At 33.1% G+C, this 23,991-nt stretch overlaps 2 protein-coding genes across 2 annotated transcripts; one reads left to right on the top strand and one right to left on the bottom strand.

Annotated features, from left to right (window-relative positions):
- Positions 1-4,432: 4,432 nt before the first annotated feature.
- On the top strand, positions 4,433-6,866 carry LOC145006294 (F-box/LRR-repeat protein At3g59190-like). The gene is made up of 4 exons (XM_078965386.1): positions 4,433-4,615; positions 5,081-6,058; positions 6,206-6,358; positions 6,430-6,866. Exons 2-4 carry the CDS (start codon positions 5,090-5,092, stop codon positions 6,712-6,714), a joined length of 1,407 nt encoding a protein of 468 aa, XP_078821512.1. The 5' UTR covers positions 4,433-4,615; positions 5,081-5,089; the 3' UTR covers positions 6,715-6,866.
- Positions 6,867-9,271: 2,405 nt separating this feature from the next.
- LOC145004612 (tryptophan synthase beta chain 1) lies at positions 9,272-12,157 on the bottom strand. The gene is made up of 5 exons (XM_078963568.1): positions 11,684-12,157; positions 10,832-11,188; positions 10,262-10,704; positions 9,914-10,008; positions 9,272-9,570 (listed from the first exon to the last, which is right to left on the bottom strand). The coding sequence occupies exons 1-5, from the start codon at positions 12,038-12,040 to the stop codon at positions 9,395-9,397; spliced, it is 1,428 nt and encodes a 475-aa protein (XP_078819694.1). The 5' UTR covers positions 12,041-12,157; the 3' UTR covers positions 9,272-9,394.
- Between the last annotated feature and the right edge of the window lie 11,834 nt (positions 12,158-23,991).

Here is a 23,991-nt window from a genome sequence, read left to right as displayed (position 1 = left end):
TTAAAACATCAAACATTATTTTTTGATTTTAAAGGTAACAATATAATCATTTATATAGAGTTATTTTTAACTATTGTTATTATAAGTTATTTTAAGATACTTATTTGAAAATTTTTCACGATTATATAAATATATTTAGGAAATATTTTAGTTAAACTGATATTACAATTTAGTTTTTGCATTTATCATTATAATTTATCCCTTTTAACTATTTACAAAATATTATTTGGTTTTTTAGTGGAACTGAACTTTATATTTAAGTTGACACTGTAATGTTATATTTAAATTAACAATTTAAGTATTTTGTCCAAACTGTTCAAAAATTGTAGCTTTAAACTGATAATGGTTTACATGCAACAACATTTTAAATCTAATAAATTAAATATAATATGTTAAAATTTAAAGACATAACTTTATAAATAGAAGTAAATATATTATTTTAAAATTGAAATTTAGTCTATTTATGATTACACTTTAGGTTTGATATTTATTTAACCTTATTAACCAACTTACAATCATTATTAGAAAGACACTATAATTTATCACTTTTAACTATTTATAAAAAAAATCTTTGGGTTGTTTAAGTTAAATAAAATTTATATTTAAGTTGAGCCTATAATGTTATATTTTAATTAATAATTTGAGTATTTTATACAAATTGCTCAAAAATTATACCTTTAAAATGATAATGGTTTACATCCAACAATATATTAAAACTAACAAATTAAGTATAATATGTTAAAAGTTAAAAAACATAATCTTATAAGTAGAATTAAAGATATTTAGTTTATATATGAATACACTTTAGATTTGATATTTATTTAACCTAATTATCAAATTATAATTATTATTATAAAGAAATTGAAAAGTCATGGGAGTTTCAAATGAATGTGGTGAAAGGAAAAAAGAATGGGGGTTTCAAATGCATGAGATTCAAGAAAAAAATGCTAGCTTTATAAGTACGTATGATTAATAAGCATACAGTTGAACAACCCGACCGATTATGCTACACTTCTTTTGGCATTTTTGTTAATTTTTAGGCATTATTTTTTATTGATGAAAAAACTAAATAGAACAAAATTCATAAGTTTTTTGTTTTCTATCAATAGACATCAATATTTATACATAATTTTTTTAACCTTACAGTCTGTTCAAATTCAATTTCAGATTTACAATGTGAATCTTGAACTATATATAATTAAATTATTGATATTTACAATGTAACTTTAGTTATACGATATTGATATGTGTGGATGGAAGTAAATTTACATATGAATTTGAGATAAATTTACATCTGGTGTTCTTATATTATTCTTTTCTCTAGCTAATTGAAGTCGTCTTTTTCTCAATTTAATTTTCTAAACTCTAACAACCTCAACTGTGTTTGTGAACTATATATATGGTAAAAAAACTCTTGAGTTTTGTAATGATTAATTAGTTTAATGTTGAAATCATACGTATACATAACTAATCATAAATACATATAAGTTCAATTCCAAACTCATAAGTTGTAATCGGTATTTAATTTTTAGTTAATTAAAAAGACTTTTCAGTTGTAGTGGAAGTTGGTACGAGGAAAATAGTTTCTATTATAATATAGTATGTATAAGTATAGATATAGATGAGAAAGATGAAAGGTGCGACTTTGGAAGATACAAAACTACATAAGCAAACTTATTAGTTGGTATAATTTAAAGTGATTTTTTTATGTTGTTAGAAGTTATGCTAAGTTGTATAATGTGTGTGATCTTTTGATATTATAAAACATTATACTTTGTTGTATAACTGATTTATTATATAAATATATATACCTCTAACATATTTCAAATTACTTTTGTTGTTAGCTTTTACGAATATATAATGTTTTTATGTATAAAAGCATTTGATTGTATTCTAGTTAATTTGATAAGGAACTTCAATTTCTATTTGATTGTATTTTAGTTGAATCGATTGAATTTTAATTCCCAATCAATTAGCACATCCACATTGTTGGTGGTGATTGCAAGCCATTTCAAATGTCATGTAAATATCAAATATGATTATTTAATTAAAAAATTAATATACTACCATGTCCCGATATAAGGAATGGTTAAATATTTATTATATTGATTATAAAAGGTATAATCTATATTTCCTGTAAAACAATCATAAGATTCAATAAAATATTAATATATAAGACTTGCAAAACTTTCACAAATTGAAAGATCAAGCAGATATATTAAATGTTTAGTTGGTTAAGTAATTATGAAAGATTATTTTGGTAAAAATGTTATTTATTTTTAAAAGTTGACTATTATTTTGAGATAAACCAAAAAGAAAAGATAGATTATAATTTTGAGACGGAGGGAGTAATATTTTTTTTAATAGTATTTTATGTTTCATATGAAAATTGAATTAAACATAATACAGAATGTGTTTTGCAAACAAAAATTTATGATGCAAATTCGATAAAAAAAAATTGTAAAAGATAATGTGTAACAAAAGAGAAATTAAATTATTTCTTACCTTTTATGTCTATAATTATTCATATCTATTAAAATTATAACAAATCAACATTCAATTTAATTGTATTTGATATATTTCTAATATAACATTAATGAGTTAGTTAAAAAAATATGAAATAATGACACGTATCATAATTTGATTAGGTAAAATCATTTGTAGGCATAAAAATAAGAGGCAATTTAATTTGACTAAACTGCACAAATGGTCCCTATGGTTTGCTCAAAATTGTCATTTTGGTCTAAAAAAGTTTTGACTAGCACCACAGGTCCAAAGTTTTCATTTTGTTGCGACTTTGGTCCAATTTGATTTAAAAATATTTAAAATGATGGATTTACCCTTGGTATTTCCCTTTTCTGTTTTTTTATTTATTTAAATGTTTTTCTGATTAAAAATAAAATAAAAAAGAAACCCCCTCTCTCTCATGTGTGTGCCCCTTTTTTCTCAAAAATCGATCCCTCTTCACAATCGATCCTTCTTCCCTCTCTCTTTGAGAATGCCGACAATACACCCCCATCTTCAGGCCCTGACCTTCATCAACATAACCATTTCACCATCGCTTGCCTTCATAATCTTCCACCATACTTCATCTTCAATCGGAGGGGAGATAGATTGGAAACAAGGATGAAGCAGCAAAACCATCACCGCCATTGTTATGCGCCTCCCTGCTCCTGCAATCGGACCGCCACCTCTTTACGAAACCCTAGTGTCGAGGAAGAAGGATTCTACATCAACGACGAAGAAGAAGAATCATTGTTGAAAACCCTAGCTCATCACTTTCATAGATCTTATATCGTCGGAGAAGAAGGGTTATCTGACAGCACTAAATCTATTCAATATATGTTCGATCTTCGTCTCCAAATGTGTATCTCTTTTCATTTTCTTCTATCTCGATCTTTTTCATGTGGATGAACAACAGTTGAAGGACGTTGTGATGGATTTTAAAGCTTCAGTTAGCTGGAACCATTTTTATGTTTTAGTTTACAGAAATCACAATGTTTGTGTGTGTTTTTTCATTTATGGAATTTGATTTGTGTGTGGGTATTCATCACCAAAAAATCGATTTGTATATGGGTGTTCTTCTCTTCTCCTCTTTCTCTGAATGGGGTGAACACTAGGGTTCCCGATGACATCGATGTTCAAAAAAGAGACCAGTGAGAAGGGTGGCAGTGCTAGGGTTTCATAAAAGTGGCATTTGAAACAAAATTGGTGATGGTGATGTGTGAAGCAAATCAACGATGATGGTGTATGAATTGTGATTTGAGATATAATAGATATAGAGAATGGTGGTGTGGGAACCAGATCCGATTCCAGATTCAGAGGAGGAGTTCCTCAGTCGTCACCTCCACTGGTGGTGGTTTGGGTTCTTCAAATGGTATCATAGGGTGAAGCATTTTGACACACACACACACACACAGAGAAAGAGAGAGAGAGAGAGAGAGAGAGAGAGATCATTTTTATTTTTTTATTTTGTTATAAAATATTATAAAAATAAAATAGAAAATGAAAATTTTCTTTTTTCTTTTAATCAAAATAAATATTTAAATAATAAAAAAACTGAAAAAGAAAAATATAATGGCAAAATAGTCATTATGAAAAGGTTTATAGAAAAATGGATCAAACTCGCAACAAAATGAAAATTTTGGATTTGTGGTGCTAGTGAAAACCTTTTTGGACCAAAGTGGCAATTTTGAGCAAACTACAGGGACCATTTGTGCAGTTTTGTCATTTAATTTCTCATAACAAAAATATTCTTAAAAAAATTATGCTGTATTTGTTAGTACGTTTGATGTCACAAAAAAATGGTTAAATTACTATTTATTGTTGGTAGTTTTAATTGCCGATTTTTCTATAAACTAAATTTAATAAATTAATCTTTTTTTTTTCTTTTTCTTTTTAATATTATATCTAAAACAAGTGTAAAAGCGAGAGTGTGGGAGCGGGAGAAATAAAACAAGCCCTTCAACTCGATTACATTTTCATGTCATCTGGTCTCAAATTCTCAATAGCCATGTCAATTTCCGGCACACCTCCCTCAAAACTTTGACCATTCGTCGATAAAGAGTGTGGATTTCAAACTTCGACCATTCGTCGATAAAGAGTGTCGATTTCAGTAAGCTTTACCTGCGCAATTGCTCTAGGGTTTATATTTTTTTCTTTTTCTTTTATAGTAGAGATATCAATTTAGGTTAACAATATATTGTATGTTATGCACCTTTTCTGTCGATTTGCAATCTGTAGTCAATTAAAATTCAGTTGTGTCTAGGAATTATAATTTCCATTCATGGATAAGCTTATAATTAGGGCACAACTCAAAGACTACTCTTCATAAGTTCATTTGCTTAATTGAAGGTACATTAGATCGATTTTGAGTCCTAAAAGGGCCTGGCTTGGCCATTTAAGTGATGAAATGTTCCTACTTTAAGTTAATGGATATGGTCTATGGCTCAGTTAAACCGTTATGATTTAGTTAAATTGTTTTTTCTTGAGCCATTCTGATCTAGTTAACTTGCTTTTCTTGAATGTTTTCAGTTTAGTTGATTTTAAAGAAGATTAAACTTGATATTTCACCTTGTAGGCTGTGATTATGAAACCAAAGAAGCTACCAATGAGTAAATACAGAGGCAACAAGCAACATGAAATTGAAGATTCATGTGATATGGTGGATCATATTAGCAATCTACCAGATTGTATTCTTCACCAGATTCTGTCATTTATGCATACAAAAGAAGCTGTAAAGACTTCCATATTATGTACACGATGGAAGTACCTCTGGGTTTCCATTCCTAAACTTGATATTGATGATGCAGTGTTGTATCCTAGAGAGATTGATGACAAGCATCCATCTAAGGTCACTTCCTTCATGAACTTTGTAGAAAGGGTCCTCCGGATGCGAGATGCATCGAATTTAGAAAAGTTCAGTCTAATATGTCGTATTTCCTCTGATGCATCACAAATAAAACTATGGATTTCTGATGCAATCTCGCACAATGTTCGGGAGCTTGATCTTTGTATAGTGGATATGATTTCATCTGTGCTTCCTAAGTCTATGTTTTGTAGCATGTCATTGAGTAGCTTGAAATTAGAAGTAGAATGGATTAAAATCCCATCTCACGTTTCTTTTCCATGCCTGAAAAACCTGCACCTAGATTATGTTGGGTTCCTGAATGATGGTGATGCAGAACGACTTTTCTCAGGCTGTCATGTTCTAGAAAAATTGGTTTTATCATATTGCCAATGGATTCACTTGAATAACATTGTGATTTCCATTTCCACCTTAAAAAGCCTGACCATATTCGATGACTCGGACTTTGAGCCAGAAGATGATGATATTGGTTGTAAGATCAAGATTGTTGCAGCAAATCTTGCATGTTTTGAATATATCGGACATCTATCAAACGAAATTCTCTTGAGTGATATACCTTCCCTTGTCAGAGCATACATTCACATTTCTCTCCCTGAGGAGAGGCAAAATGAAGTCACATGTCGAGCTGTTGATCTACTCAAACAACTACGAAATGTTATGGCTTTGGGGTTATCTAATGTCACTATGGAGGTAATTGACAACCTAATCTACATCTTAAGTTGAATATATCACAACTCACCTCACCTCACCTCTTTCTACAATACTACGACTGTGTGATTATGATTATGATTACTGACTTTTGTGTTTGTGTGTTCTGTTTGTTTTCCATGTAAAAAGTCTCTTATATTTACAGACATGCCGCTCCATTTACCGGTTTTCCCAAATTTGATCAATTTAACGTTGACTAAGGAGATCGAGAATTATACTTTTGGAGCAGTGATGAATTTGCTTTACTTCTGTCCAAATCTACAATTTTTTGGTCTCTCCGAGGTGGATTAATCTATATTATCATGCCAATGATTATATGATAGTAACATAAGGTTTTCTAAAATTTTGTACAGGGTTTCGAGAACTCCATGGACCTTGGTGAGGAAGATAGAGTCTGGTTATTAGTACCTATATGCATGACGAATTGCCTCAAGATTGTGACTTTCAAGAACTTTCATGCTACTGATTCAGAAATATGTTTTCTCAAACGTGTTTTGAAGTATGCAACTGTTTTGGAGAGGATGAATATCTGTTGGTCTAAGACTCAGGTAGGAGAACGAAAGAAGGAAACAGATGTCATAAAGGAATTCGATAAGATCGAAAGTAGCTCTGCAGCCTTTGTTGTCAGGTTCACATGAAATATCAACAACTTTTATGTGCTTTTATTTCTTTTTTAGTATTTCCCAATAAATTGGGATTTGATGTGCGTTGCTCCTTTGGATTTTCATATGCATTAGGATTTCATAAATCATTGATTTGAAGGTTTGGGTAAACATTTCATTTCATTTCATTATTTGTTTGCTGGTTTGAATTTCATATGTCTATATTATCGTATTGCCACATTGGTTGCCTAGTTGTCAGAAAACCGGTAAAACTGGATATTAAAGGTTAAATTTGTATAATTTAAACATTTTCTACTAGACTGAGGGTGTGTTTGGTTGTAGAAAATTGTTATTTTATTTTTGTAGAAACGTTTTAAAAAAATGGAGTTGAGTTGAGTTTTCAGTTTTCAATGAAAATTTTTAAAAATACGTTTGGTTAAAACTTGTGGAGTTTTTATTTTTTATTTTAGAAATTTAGAAAACTTTGGAATACGTAACAATTATTTTTCTAATTTACAAACAATTTGGAAAACATAAATTTTTTGAAAAATGAGTCAACCAAAACTTTTTCAAATTTTTTATGGAAAACTCCAAATGCACCCTAACCCTTTCTTGTTCTTCAAAATAATCATTAGTCTTATTTCTTTCAAGTTCAGAACTTATCCCTAAACAACAATATTAACGACTTAATTAAATTTCAGTATGCTAATTCCCCTCAAATTAGCCTTTTTACCCAAAACATCTTCATTTTACCCCTAGTTAATAATGAGCTAAACTCTTTGATTAATCACCATAAATGAAAAGTACCTACCGTTACAAAGTGATACTATTTCAGTGATTATTTGAAGTTTTGAATGTGTCAATTGTTGGTTGTTAAACATAAAAGGATGGGATGTATGTCCATAACGGATGTTGTTGAAACAGGGTTTATATATATATGCCTTCACACACTTTCGTTACAAGTGTGTATTCCGTTTTCCCTTTTTCTTATTATTGTTTATATTATTGGTATGAAAAACTCATTTGGTTTTCATGCTTACATCATGTACATGTGCCATACATCTCAGGTGCACATATCGTTGTTTATACCTATCAGGCTATCACTAGTGTAATGTTTATAATGAAAGTAGGGTTATCCCTTGACAAATTGCATGAGCATGCAAACATTAAAATATTTTCATTTTCCACTTACCATATGCGCACGTATGCTGATAATACCGACAATATGCATAATTCCACATGTTTTATTTATTTGTGACATTGTAACAATTTTATATACACCTTCATTATAGTCAAACTCAAATAAAGTACGACTTTGTATATGAGTATCACATTTAACAAAGAGACACCACATACACGGTATATATGTACTGCGAAATTGTAATATAGTTATGGTGTGTATATTGTAATTCATTGCAATATCACTGTGTTTTTCTACAAAGTTATAAAATTCTATTGAATGTAGCTACAATACGAACCATAGGATAAACGATGCAAACTACTATACAAAATTTAACATTACATCAAACATATTAACATATGCAAAATATTTAGATAAAAATATGTACCTTATGTTTAACGTATGAAATAAGTAATGATTCAAACATGAGAGAAATATGGAACGTTGATGATGCAAATGTGAAGAGAATAATATTCAAGGAATGTTAGAAATAAATGTAAAATTTTATAATAATATAAACAAAAAGTTTTTAAGAGTTTTGAGATAAAGAGTGAGTCAGTGACATTTTTGTTTTGACTTCTGCCATTGAAGTAGTTTTGCATATAACTTACCTTTGGATTTTACAAATCACATGCAATAGTTGTAAATTCATTTAATATTAATACATTTCTAATGAATTCTACATTTATTTGTTATATATAATTTTAATTATATTTAATATTGGTATTGATTTGAAGTTTTTAACACCATGATTTTAGTGGTATAAACTAAAAGTTTTAATAATTTAATTTTATTATAAGATAATATATGTATATATATGGTGAAGGTATAAATTAAACATTGAAAATGTAAAGGATATAATTATAATATATTATAAAAATAAAAAGGTTAAAGTTGTAAAATGAGAAGTATCACTTATGTAACTTTCATATTAATCATATCTCCCATGCGGGTCCAAAGCCCAATTTTTGCAAGGCTTTTTAGAAAGCAACCCATTTTTACAAATTTCTTCGAGAAAGTCACTGTGTGAGCTCGTTTCTTCAAAACCTTAGATGCATTCTCAATTATTTTTCTCAAATTTACTCCTTACCAAATACAAAAAGACTTGTATCTTTTATGCAATTAAGAATTTTATATCATTACACATACATAAGGGGTGATTGGGATTCGCTTATTTAACTCAATAAATTATTTCTTATAAAAGTAATTGTTTTTTTAGCTTATTTGGTGATAAAGGATTTTTTTTAAATAATGTTTTGACTTTTGAAAAACTAACAAGTCAATCACTAAGCACTTCTCAAACACCCCATATTACTACAAAGAACCTGAGATCTCAGTTGGGATTTTCATGTTGACATGAAAGGTAAAGAAATCAAACTAGTAACATGAAGAATAAAGAAGGATAACAAGACATGAACAAAGCGAAACTTTGTGAAAAATCCAACAGCTGAAGTTTATATCCAAAACAAGAAATCAAAACATATATAACATAATATTATTTCTCAACATATGACAACTCATAAACAACAACTGTTATCAAACCTGCAAATGCTTAATGGCAGTATGAACGTCCTTATCTCCTCTACCACTGCAGTTAAGGACAAGCTTGGTGCCATTAGGTAAAGTAGGGCACAGTTTCTCTAGATAAGCCAATGCATGAGATGTCTCTAGAGCCGGAATTATTCCCTCTAATCTTGAAAGTCTCTTAAAAGCTGCACACAAACAATTAATAAAATTAACCAAGTTTTTTTTTTTTTTTTTAACCTTTTCTGTCCTTGAACGATTCAACTTTTTAACCATTTTAGACTCTGTTCCGTTTAAATGACCATTTTGCCCCTATATTCATCTTCATGAACAAAGGTAACAAGAAAAGGTTCATTTTACATGAAAGATAAAACGAAAAAGGGCAAATAGGTCATTTTACATGGACATAAGTGTTAACATTAATACTTAAACGACCCAATGCATCTTTTACGGATCGCAAAGGACCCAATCCGTAACTTTTGACAAACCACAAGGTGGAAACTTGTAATTCACCCAAAATAAAATATGTACCTTCCAACGCTTCCTCGTCAGTGATGCTATAATATTCAGCCCGCCCTAAGTCTTTCAGAAAGCTGTGCTCGGGTCCCACTCCCGGGTAGTCCAGCCTACAATAAGCCATAATAATGATTTGAGATTAAGGAAAACAAAACGGTCAAAGGGAAAATTCCATTTTTAGCCCTAAAAAAAACAAACCAAACCAAACCAAACCTGTTCGAATTTTCCAATTGAATAAAAAGGTACTAAAAATAGTAATTGGATGCGTGTACTTATTATATTCAAAATCCATGAAGACATTTGATGCAGTGCCATAATACAAAGAAAAAACAAATAATTGCTATTTCTTGCAGTCTTACTTACCCTGCACTAATGGAATGAGGCTCAATGATTTGACCATCATCATCTTGTAACAAGTAACTCATAGCTCCATGAAGCACCCCAACTTCTCCTTTTGTTAGAGTGGCTGCATGTTTTCCACTATCAATCCCAAAACCTGCAGCCTCAACTCCAATCAATCTGACTTCTTTATCTTCAACAAACTCATGAAAAAGTCCCATGGCATTCGATCCACCACCAACACAAGCAACCAAAACATCTGGTTTTCCACCCCATTTTTCCATTGCTTGTTTGCGCGTTTCTTTACCAATTACTGCATGGAATTCACGCACCATCATCGGGTAAGGATGTGGGCCCGCAACCGAACCTAAGATGTAGTGAGTTGTCTCCACATTGGTTACCCAATCCCTTATGGCCTCTGATGTGGCATCTTTTAGTGTGGCTGTTCCTGAATGAACTGCTCTTACCTAAATCATGTAGTAGTAATTATGTATGGGAAATCATCAAATCAGAAACAAACCTCCATTTATAATCCTATTACAGCAATGTATTGTGAAAATAAATAAAAGGGAAGGTTGAAAAAACTTAACAAACCTCAGCTCCAAGCAGCTTCATTCTAAAGACATTAAGAGCTTGTCTTTCCATATCCTGAGCACCCATATAAATAATACACTGCAAACCAAATCTTGCACATACAGTTGCAGTTGCTACTCCATGTTGTCCAGCACCTGTTTCAGCAATAATTCTCTCTTTCCCTAATTTCTTGGCCAACAAAGCTTGAGCAACTGCATTATTGATCTTATGTGCACCAGTGTGGTTAAGATCTTCCCTTTTAAGATAAATTTCTGGCCCTTCACCATTGGGACGTTTATAATGCTCTGTAAGTCTTTCTGCAAAGTATAATGGGCTTTCCCTACCAACATAGTCCTTCAATATTCCAGCTAATTCCTTCTGCACTCGCATAGTTTATTACATAAGTTAGTAATTCCTCCATAAATTGAACCAAAAGAGAGGTTTTTGTAGTAGTACTACATGGATTTTTATAATGATTACTAGTCACAATGTTGCATATTTAGTCTAAACAACACTTTGTTGGATGAAATGAGAAAACAGTGAAACCGCGTTTAACTCTTTATACTTATTTGCCAATTTTTTGAACGCCATAGCATGCAAATCTTTAAACACACAAGTTTAGTTGTAGATGTTTATCGAAGAATTGTTTGATTCTGACTATACAATAGGACATCTTTTGTATCAATTACTATAAAGAAGCAAAAAAAAATTAGAGAGATGTTTCAATTGGTAAAACAATGCATAAGTACACAATCTTATCACTTTCAATCATAGAAATGCACATCCACCCAACGCTTGGTATATCAATCGGCAAGTGGTCCTGTAAAATTGTGGCATTCACAGAAACGGGATGAAGTAGCTCGCAATCAATACCTGGAATTCATGATCGGTAGCTAAGGCTTTAAAAGCTGATTCAAGCTCGGAGAGAGCGAACATTAGGGTTTCAGGAACATATTTCCCACCATACTTACCAAAACGGCCAAGCGAATCGGGGCGCTGAAGAACCGACAACTCATCCTGAACCACCACTTTCTCCAGCTCCATTTGACCGGTGGGTTGTTTAGCAAGGACACAAGAAACGGCAAACGATTTGGGCGAGCAGGACCCAAATTTGTTGAACCGAAGGGATAGTTGTGAGGGGTATGGATTGAGAAACGCCGAAGAGGACGAGCTGTAGAGGGCGGCAGTGGCGGTGGTTCCGTGAGCTGGGGTTGTTAGTGAGAAAGCCATTATCGTCTTTGGAATTTATAAGGGTTTGTATTTGTGAGCTCTTGTGGTGGGAAACTGATAAAAACTATGGTGTTGTTCACTGATACGGGAACGGGATAGATACGAATCGAGTGAAAATATTATAGAAAAGAAAACACGAACAATCATGTATGTCGGCCCAAATAGGACCCAAAATATCGAAACACGACATTCAACACATCCTAAGCCACAACAAAATAGATAGATGCGATTAAATAAATTAAAGGAGTGGTAACGATTTATATATTGTGTGTTGAAACTTTGTTAAATTTTTCTATGAGACTTGTCCCTAATTAATAGATAAAACTTATATTCCTTTTAAAAGCTTCAAATTAGTTGTTTGTTAATTAGATCAAAGGTTTGGATTAAAAGGATTGGATTTGGTGATTGGACTAATCAAATTACTTTTATAAAATTTAGATTAATATATATATTTAATGGTCAAAATATTGGCTTTTGGGGTCTCCTTAACTAATTAAATTATTTTTATATATTAATTCCGATTTTCACTTTTTTAATTTTATTAAAAATATGTTAAATTCGTTTGAACTGTGTTAATAGTTATTTTTGGTTAACAGTTTTTGGAGGGAAAAACAATCAATGTATATCTATAAATAGATCACCAAAGACCAGATTTTGGGTTCGAAAAAACCACACAAAAATTCCTCATATAATTTCGTATTCCACATTCAATGAAGGAACATAGTAAATTTCGTCAGAATCAAGAGAAGATCTTGGTTAATTATTGTATCATTGACTAATTAAATTATTTTTATAAATTAATTCCGATTTTCTGCACAACACAAAACAATCAATAAAATAACACAAAATACGGAGATGGGCCGTTTGTACCCCTTTTTAATCTTCTTCTTCTTTATGTTCATGAACCCTAAATTGTTACTGGATGAAGATGGATGAGATGAAAGAACACATGGGCAAAAAGGTTATTTTAAACAGACTTAACAGTAATGGTGTTAACCTAAACGACCCAAGGACAAAATTTAGGAACAAAAAAGGTTGAAAATCCAACCAATGGACTAATTTGTAGTACTTTTTTTACAAAATCACATCACCCTGCACCTTAAGAATCAAAAAATGAGTTTTTTTTTTTTTCGTTTGTTTTTTCAAGATGTTTGATTAAAGGTGTGGTGGGTGGTGTGGGTTTAGAAAAACTTTAGCAAGAAAAAAAGTTGTGAAGTACATAGCTATTTGTTGCATTACCCCGTAATAAAGGAAAGAAGGTCAACAATTTGACCGTCATCTTGTAACAAGTAGTAGGTCATGGGTCCAACCCCAACCTCTCCTTCTTCTGTCAAAGTGGTTGCACGTTTATGTTTGGCAATATCAAGCAAAGAGCCTGAAGCCTCAATTCCAATCAATCTGACTTCTTTATCTTCAGCAAATTCATTAAACAGGCCCATGGCACTTGATTCACCACCAACAAATTCATTAAACAGGCCCATGGCATTTGATTCCAATCAATCTGACTTCTTTATCTTCAGCAAAGAACCTCGGCTCCATTGCTCTTCATTCTGCGTAGATTAATGGCTTGCCTTTCCATATCTTGAGCAGCAATGTAAATAACGCATTGCATGCCATATTGTGCACATACAGTTGTTGTTGCTACTCCATGTTCCCCATTCCCATCACCCATTTCAGCAATGATTCGTTTTTTTCCCTAATCTATTGGCCAACAAAGCTTGGGCAACAGCGTTGTTGGTCTTATGTAAGTTTCCAGGGTTAATACCTTCCCTTTTAAGATAGATTTATGAACCTTCACCATTCGGACCTTGATAATACTCTGTAAGCCGTTTTGCAAAAAGTAGAGGTCTCTCGCTCCAAACATAGCTCCTTAATATACCATTTAATTCCTTCGGCACTTCCATAATTTATTCCATAAATCACCACAAATCGCTGATTTTTAGTAATATAATATATTGCACACATTTTCTTACAAAAATTATGTATGTATGGATGCACCGTCTTGCAAGTGATCAATGATTGGGTACCCAGCTTCTACTTTTGCTTATGGTTATATCATTCATTGTTTAGGATCAAATGATCAGTTTCATACCAGTTGCAATCATTGTGTTTGTCAAATACCTCAGTAAAATTACTTTGATACCTATATTTTACATTTATTCTAGGGTTAAATCGCTCTTATGCAACGACATTTCACTCTTTTCCCAATTTATGCAACAAATTTGTTTTTTAGATGAAATATGCAACCACATTTTATTATAGGACCAAAAATGTGCAGCAATTTGCCAGAAACATGTTCAACCAGTTGAAATTGGCAGTAGGTGCATACATTGGCAAAAAAGCAGTTTATCACGATGGCACCTTATCACGCTTTGTATGGATAGAAGTGTCGAACGTCGTTATGTTGGCTTGAAGCTGGAGAAAAGCAGTTTATGGGACCTGAGATAGTCCATCAGACTGCTGAAAAGTTGAAAGTGATTAGGGAAAGGATGTTAGCAACTCATGATCGTCAAAAGAGCTATGCTGACAAGAAAAGAAAACGGATAACATTCGAAGTTGGTGATTCGGTTTTGCTTAAAGTCTCATCGTGGAAGGGACTTATACGATTTGGTAAAAGGGGAAAGTTGAGTCCAAGGTTTATTGGACCGTTTAAAGTGATGGGTTTTGAGCAAAACATCATTCGTATGGTGTACGTGCAAACCCTAATAGCCTTTGGATCTAGTTTGTCTAATGAACATGCAATTGGATATCCAAAGCTATAAACCCTAGATCTAGCATACAACTAATCATATTAACATAAGATTGGGGTTTAGATCTTACCTTGATTGTTATGTAGCAATAACAATCTCAAATCCTCCTTTGTAATGGCTTTAGAAAGCTTAGAGTCACAAGTGTCACTCCTCTAATGGCTCACAAACACCAAGAGCAAGAGGATGAAGAATGATAAGAGAGGAGGCACCCAAAAACGTGTAGAAACCCTAAGAAAACTCTCCACCACGTTTTTGGTGCTCTAGGGATCCTTAAATAGTGAGGCTATTAGGGTTATCTAACAAGGAAACCCTAATTTGACTGCTTAGGCCCTAAGCAACCCATGGACTCCCTCCTTAGAGGCCTTGGACGATTTCTAATGGGTTTCCCCAAAGAATTTGTCCACCCCTCTAATATGGAGTCCATTAGCCCAATATTCAACTATCATACAATTGACAGTTCTAGTCCCTTAAGTTTAATTAATATCTTTTAGCCACAAAATTAATTCTTATTAACTATTGACTAATATTAATAAAACAATATGATTTCTCCTTTAATATATTATCCTCATAATATATTAATAAATCATAATTACTCCTCTCTCTCCATAATTCATCCTATCAAGTTGCTTTGATGAAGGCAATCCAAAAGGACCATGCACCATCGGGTCAAGTGCATACCAAAATAGTTATGGACTTAGACACTAATCCAACAGTCTCCCACTTGGATAATTCTAATAACTATTATGCATATGACTTCAGATCCTGATCTGCAATCACAGCTTTCAAAAACCGTTGTCAACTCTGATCCTATCAGAAGCCTGTCCTTTAGATAAGGGATCATATATTCCTCCATTCTAGATATCGTATAGACTGAGACATGGATTTAAATCATTCTCTCTATACTGTTTCCCGATTTCCGATTTATGACGACTGACAACAGACTACAATTGAACACATCAAATTAGTCAAGGCTTGGCCAAGCGCTTAGGTGCCATCACTAAATCATAGAGGGACCCATATATATCGCTTTCATCCCACTTTGGATAAAAGGAATGGATAAACTTTGATTCAATGCTTGCTTTCACTCACTCACCGAATCACACACAACAACATGTTTTATGACACCAAGTTACTGGTGCGTTTGCATATTATCAATGTATAACCGACTCGCAAGATACAACTCACACATCTCGGTTTCAAGAAAATAAGATATTATCGTCTCACCAATCACTCGTGATAAAATCCATGAAGTGATCCAAGTGAGCGTAGGTTTAATCCAATGCTCAAATCATATTCATAAGCACTCATGAACGTTGCAGCGAACGTTTGCTTATGTCTAATACACTTTAGACAATCCACACACCAATTCACGACAATCTTCATTCATACCTACTTCCAACATATGAACGACTGTGGTCCGTTCGAATAATTTGATTGTTCTGAACCAATTTAATTATTCAGGAAGTCAAAACATGCAAAGTGAAATACAAGAATAATACTAATCCCATATGACCCCAAACTATGGGTATAAATAAAACATTTTAATTAATCACCATATTGATTACTCATTATTTGTTGTTTCGAGTAATCAACTTCTTACTTGAATTATTACTACACTTGTCCCATGCACACAATGTTTACCTACGGTCCATACTTTGTGAAATAGATCAAATGCACACATTTCCAATCATACTCATTTCACAACTCCCAATCCTTATCATAAGTATGAGAATATCAAATTCTTGTTACTTATTCTAGATTCTTACATTTTATGCAATGATTCTTTCGTAAAGTCATAGCTCAAAATCATCAAGACTTGGCTAATCTCTATCAGAAACAATTCTATATATATGATGTATCTCACTCAAAGTACATTCCTTTGAACATCCTTCTTGCATAAAAGTTTCTAATCTAGATATAGATTCTCAATATCCAACTCCCAATATGGAAACATTTCCATATTTGCCATATGACAATTCATTCTCAATAGAATCTTATCTATTCATAATAATGTCGATATGGTCCATCCAATACCACACTTACAACTACTCACAAGCAACCAATCCTCAGCGAGCTTTGGATCATCCTTTGATAGTTGTTTAATTGTCTTAGTCAAAAACCGATTCTTGTCATTTTTCCCTCTTAATGCGCTAGACATTTGGAAAATTTTAGAATGGTCAAATTTTATAGCACCTGCAATCGATCCTTTACCCGAAGCGTATGGGATACGATGCATAATGTCTTACATGCTATGTATCCTTAACTAAATTTATTAACATTCCACAACCTAATCCTTTAGATTTGAAATGAAGCATAATATTTTCTCCCTTAATTATAGCAAAACAACTATTCAATCCTTACGACTTTGCAAAGTATAACTCTTGTTTCTATAATTAATATTGCTAACTTGCAATACTTGCCTTAATAATCATACAAGCACAACATTTATGCTCCCACTATCATGATGATTATTATCATATAAGCATAACACTTATGCTCCCACTAGCTTTGACATGTTTTAGAAAACAACTGAACTTCCAAAAAATAATACTTATTGAATTTCTGAAGTTCATATTTCTAATACCTAATGCTTTGATAATCCTTTATCTAAGCTTCTTAAACTTATACACCTTTGCCTTATATAGCTCATATGTGTGTCTTAAACAATTCATACTAATTGCCAAATCTCACAATTCGAATTATGGAAAGGGATACCGTAATCACAATCGAATTCGAGAATACAATTTCACAATCATTGTCTTCTTAAAATCTCTCTTAGTGAAACCTTTTCCTCACAGTCATCTTCATGAAGGAGGGAATCTTATGACACTTAGATTTTAATGGTGTATGTGTTCCTATCCATGTGGATTTGTCAAAACCAAATTTTGTGACAAATCCAAACTCATATGGACCGAACCTTCTCGATCTTGATCTCTTGCCTTATGGTAACACGGATACCCACCATATCTTCCAAGTAGTTAAGCAGCTCACCATTTCCTATCAATGTACTTTTCATTGATCAAAGTTCTTGCCTTTTATGCGTTCAAATGAGAACTCATAGAACTCACATGCATAATTAACTCAAATGGAACCGCACAGAAACAAGATAGTGTCAACACGATAGGTTGTAAACCTCAAGTCGTGTGCTAGTGATGATCGATAAGGTTTATTCTTGATTAGTTCTTGAAACTTTTCAAGACCATTAAGACTCCCACTAGTTCCTTGACATATAAGACTCTTTTCTCAATAAACATTTCTTGACAAACAAAGATTCAAGAGTTAGTGCAGACTTTATCAAGACAAAACACTTCACAAAATTGGTTCTAGTTGGTCTTTGTCAAGACATCACAACTTTCCAATTTCAAATGTGAAAGAATAAGAAAACCTTTTTCAAATTCCACATTTGATGAATGTTATAAACCTTCTTAAGATTTGTCACTCAACTCACAATCTTAACTCTAAGACTTGATATTGGAACGAAGTATGATTGACTTCTTGATTTAACCATTTCTTTAATTCTTGATTCCTCTTCTCAAACATACAATTGCACTAAGACTCACCTAGAGAATCAATTGAGATATGGTTCTTAATCATTAAGAACTATCATAAAACATAATAAAAGGTACTCTGCCTTATTCTTAGAATAGACAAACTTTTATCTTTCTGCCTACTTGATTCTTCTTATTCGTTCTGCTATTGATTTAAACTCTTTCAATCAACTCGGAATTACACTTAATTTTATAAGTATAATCATATTTACTAAACCTTTAGTAAATCATGATGTATATCTTTGTCACTCTTGTGGTGGACTTGATCAATACACAACCTTGTGTACTCAATCTTCTAGTCCTTCACTTGACACTTTGTCAACGAATTAGTCTAATTTCCAAATATGAAATTTCTCATTCATCATGCAACCAAGTTGTATGATTCAAAGTTTCTGTCCAATTGAAACTTGGGCAATGAGAAACTTTCCCTATTTGGTAAATTCTTTACTTTTCCACAAATAACATAATTAAGAATCAAATCCATTATTGCTAATAATAGAAACTTACAAACATCAATTTTTCATACACACCATTGCAAGGATAAATAAATAATATACAATCAAAATTTATTTTATTGCAGAAAAATTTGTCCTTACAATGCAATTCAATTGAAAAACTATGTTGTTACATATTTCTAATCAATCTATTCTAACTCCAAGTAGTAGCTTAAGAATCTAATCTTCAAGTAATGCGATCGAAATCCATTTCTTCACGATTAGATTCAGCTCACTTCTTCCTTAAGCTTCCTTTCTTTTCTTCGATCCTACATTAAATGTAATCTTATCACATCATGTATTAAGAATCTAGAATAGGAACTTAAAAGAGTTAGTTAATGGATTTTACCTAAAGTAGAGCCATACATTTTGACTCTCCCATCTCTTAGATCTCTTAGGTAAATAGGGCAGCTTCGTCTCCAATGCCCCTTCTCTTGGCAATAAAAGCAAATTGACTATTTTGAAACAACACACGAAACTACTTTTGACTTTTCCTTTCTCTTATGATCAAACTTTTCGATCATGGCATGCCTTTCGTTGCCATTGCCTATATCCATAGAGGTATGGAAGGTAGATCCACCAATCAACTTTGCTTTTCCAGTGCGCCAAATCATTGTTGATTCAGCAGCAATAAGCATATAGGTGAGATCGATGAGGGTTACGTCGTGGTTCATCATATAGTACTCTCTTACAAACTCACTATATGAGTCAGGAAGTGACTGAAGAACCCAATCAACAGCCAACTCCTTACAAACAACAGATCCCAACATTCTTAACCTATCAATGTATGACTTCATCTCTAGGACGTGTGCACACACTGACTTTCCTTCTTCATGTTTACTTGTCAAAAGGGATTGAGTGAGTTTGAAATTTTCAATCTTTTGAACTTGTGGGTTAGGGAGAACAATAGGAGGAGGTGGATGAAGTGAAGCATGATCTCGTGTTCCTCGATCGAATCGTGGAATATCATCTTCATGTGAAAAGCTTGTTCCACGGGATTTAGGAAGACCATAGTTGTCATACTTTGACATCTACAAAACAGGAGAAAAATTCAAGTTAGTTGATTGATCGAGTCCTTAATAAATCATCCAAATGAGATATTAAGGCTAGGACCCAACACAATACTCTACAACCTAGAAGAGGGATGTCGTATTCTAGTTGCAGAATATTTGAAGGTAGGTAAATGACGATTTACCAATTTCCACCATGAAAAACGAAAAAGAAATTTAAGTTTTAAATCTATTGAAAATTCCTAGATCTTTTGAGATTCATTGAACATTTCAATGGCATGTTTAAATCTCGATATGTCCCTCGATTTGTGACTGGGATGCCAAGGATCACAAAACAGGGTGTGAATAACCATGCAAACTTACATTGTGCCCCCAATGTTACAGTCACCTATTCGATGTGCCGGTTAACCATACACGCTCCACCGAACTATGACAAACAATGAGTCACCCTTTGCTACCTTTTCTTAGAACCATTTAGTGTGTCGGTTAACCACACACGCTTCACTAACGTCTTCGCAAGGGCACAAAGTGTAATTTCATGGAATTGCATAAATTCACTTTTGCCTAAAGTAACTAAGATTGGGAATTTTGTAAAAGCATTTAGTTACTTTTGTATTTCGTTATAGTTATAATGGAAGGTTTCCGTCCTATCCTACCCGTTTGGCTAACGACCCTCCACTAGTCAAGAGTGCGGTGGGTAAGAGTGGATACCCATTCAATCGCCATTTTATTAGCAATTTCCTTAAACACCCCTTATAGACCAGCTTCGTGAATGAGGCCTACTAACGGTAAGACTGACTGTTTACTCATTCATATATAATACTAGACTTTTAATGTTATATATAGTATATGGTGTATTTTACGCTTTTAAAATACTAAGTGGTCTAATTTAATAAATTATACTTTTAATTTAACTAAATGTGAACCAAAACTTTATGGATTTATTAAATCTCTTTTAATTATACACCTTAATTAATTAATAAAACCATAAGGGTGTGATTTGAACTTTTCAAAACAATACTAGGGTTTTAGAATTTAAAATTTCTAAATTAAACTTTTAATCAACTTTTAGATTCCAAAACTTGAGGGAAAGTTTTGAAACATTTCAAAACATTAGGGTTTAACTTATTTAAATTTCAAAAACAAAAACTTTTAAGTTCAAATCTAAACTATAAATCCTAAAGGGATTAATTTTAAACTTTTCCAAACTTTGTCAAGAATATTCTAGATCACAAAATTCAAATAGGGCAATTAACAATTAATTGGTGGTTATCTAATTTGACCTAGTCCAAATTCTTACAAGATAATTCACCAAATAATTCAAATAATTAAATCTAATCATATAAGTAAACAAATATTTGATTAATTGGTAATTATCTTCTATTTTGGTAAGGATATTCACCCAAAATCAATAAAAATCGGATTTTATTCATCAAAAACTTTTTTGTTAATAATCCTAAGCCAAAATAGCACAAAATCCCGATTTTCCCTCTTTCTGACCAGCTAACTCGGCGAGTTCATCTATTGACTCGGCGAATTCAGCCCCCAGAAACCTTAAATTTCGAATTTTAAGCAAGGATAATTCACAATAGCATCAAATACATCAAACAAACAGCCATGGCTCTGATACCATTGATGGGTTTTGAGCAAAACATCATTCCTATGGTGTACAAGCTAACCCTAATAGCTTTTGGATCTAGTTTATCTAATGAACATGCAATTGAATGTCCAAAGTTATAAACCCTAGATCTACCATACAATTAATCATATTAACATAAGATTGGGGTTTAGATCTTACCTTTATTGTTATGTAGCAATAACAATCTCAAATCATCCTTTGTAATGGCTTTAGAAAGCTTAGAGTCACAAGTGTCACTCCTCTAATGGCTCACAAACACCAAGAGCAAGAGGACGAAGAATGATAAGAGAGGAGGCATCCAAAAACGTGTAGAAACCCTAAGAAAACTCTCCACCACGTTTTTGGTGTTCTAAGGATCCTTAAATAGTGAGGTTATTAGGGTTATCTAACAAGGAAACCCTAATTTGACTGCTTAGGCCCTAAGCAACCCATTGACTCCCTCCTTAGAGGCCTTGGACGATTTCTAATGGGTTTGCCCAAAGAATTTGTCCACCCCTCTAATGTGGAGTCCATTAGCCCAATATTCAACTATCATACAGTTGACAGTTCTAGTCCCTTAAGTTTAATTAATGTCTTTTAGCCACAAAATTAATTCTTATTAACTATTGAATAATATTAATTAAACAATATGATTTCTCCTTTAATATATTATTCTTATAATATATTAATAAATCATAATTACTCCTCTCTCTCTCCATATTTCATCCTATCAAGTTGTTTTGATGAAGGCAACCCAAAATGACCATGCACCATCGGGTCAAGTACATACCAAAATAGTTATGGACTTAGAAACTAATTCAACATAAAGTTCTTCAAAGAATTGGGAATCAAGCTTAAAAGCTAGAACTACCAAATGATATAGATGGTATTCATAACACTTTCCATGTGTGTTGTTTAAGGAAGTTCACGGGAGATGTTCCCGACATAATTCCAATTTCTGAGTTAAGGTTGGATGAAAGCAAGAGGCTAATCGCAGAACCAGAGGCAATCGTTGACCGTAAGACTAAAAAGTTGCGACGCAAGATGGTCGATTTAGTGCTTGTGCAATGGAAACATACGAATGGGCAAAATCTCACCTGGGAAACAGAGAGTGACATGACGAGTCGCTACCCACATTTGTTTGCTGATGTGTGATTCCGGGGATGGAATCATCATAAGTGGGAGAGAATTGTAACGCTCGTTTTTCTGAGCTAAAAGCATTAATTATGGTGTAATATTATAGGTCAACCTTTATAACTCATTTGGAAGTAATAAAGAGGAATTATGTGAATATTATGTGAATTATGTGCTTATTTATTTAATTATTATGATTTAATTAATTAATAATAAAAATAAGCATTGAAAATAAATATTATAAAAAGCCGATATCTTTTAAGAATATTGTAGTGGTCGAAACAAGGATTCTGGAGATATAAAGAACGACGAAATCCGAGTTATAACAAAGAAGTTATGACATGTCGAAGTTTCGCGATGGAACCGGCATGACACCGGGAAGCGTAAAAAGTGAATTTACGATAAAGTGCTTTTTAGCCTTAGAAATCTAAACAAAAGTCATACTGTTCTTTAAACCGACATTGTACATAAAAAGAACGCCCAAATCTGATTTTGTATGACGAAGTTATTATTTTTCTAAGTTTTAACTTAGTAATAGATAGCTAAAAACTCGAATTTAAGATCGAGCGATATTTAGCCGACACAACCTAAACGAGAATCGAAGGTCCCGTCAATAGTAGTACAACGGTAAAAAGACTGACGAAAACCAACGTCGGATGAAGAGCTTATTAATTTTTAACAGATTTTCCTGTTCCGGTCTGTTAAAAATAGTAATATAAAAATTAAATTCAAAATTAGCCGACGATGTCTAAAAAAAAGTTGTAGAGCATAATTTTACCTATGTGTGCATATAAAGAACGTCAAAAAAGAAGTCCATATGCAAAAGTTATGGATTTTGGAAGTTTGGGCACAAAATCAGAGGAATTTCGCATGCATGGCTCGGAATTGGCTACGTACGAGCCTCGCATGCATGACGCGTGTCGGATTGTGATATGACTGAAGGGAGGTCCAACCGAGATCAGGTGCGTGTCGCATCTGTGGAAGAGTCCGAAGCGGCCACGTCTCGCCTACCAGCCTCCGACGCGCCCTTCGCATCCGAGCCTCGCACGAGCAGCGTGGCCTTCGCACCTGCTGCCACCTGCCATCCGCGTGTTCGAAGCTCGCACAATCCACGTCTCCCCTCCGTGTCCAATCCTCTCAGCTACTACGTGGAGCCTCCTTAGCCACCCGTCTTCGGTCTCGCACCCTATAAATAGGAGGGATGCGAGATCTCCTGGCTAGAATTAGAAAAATGTCATTTTTCACCCCTAAACTTATATTTTGACTTCCCCAGAAGCCCCGGTATCATTTCCAACACCCGAAACACGTCCCGAAGTGCCCGAAGACCCGGAAAATTTTATCTTTTCGGTTTTGAAGCTCCGACCCTCGCAGAGCCTGGTTTCTCAATAAAACTCCCG

This window comes from Lactuca saligna, chromosome 7 (genome assembly GCF_052625555.1).
Source record: "Lactuca saligna cultivar CGN05327 chromosome 7, ASM5262555v1, whole genome shotgun sequence".
NCBI classification, from domain to species: Eukaryota; Viridiplantae; Streptophyta; class Magnoliopsida; order Asterales; family Asteraceae; genus Lactuca; species Lactuca saligna.
Note: the sequence above shows the minus strand (reverse complement) of the source record. Positions and strands in the feature narration are given on the sequence as shown.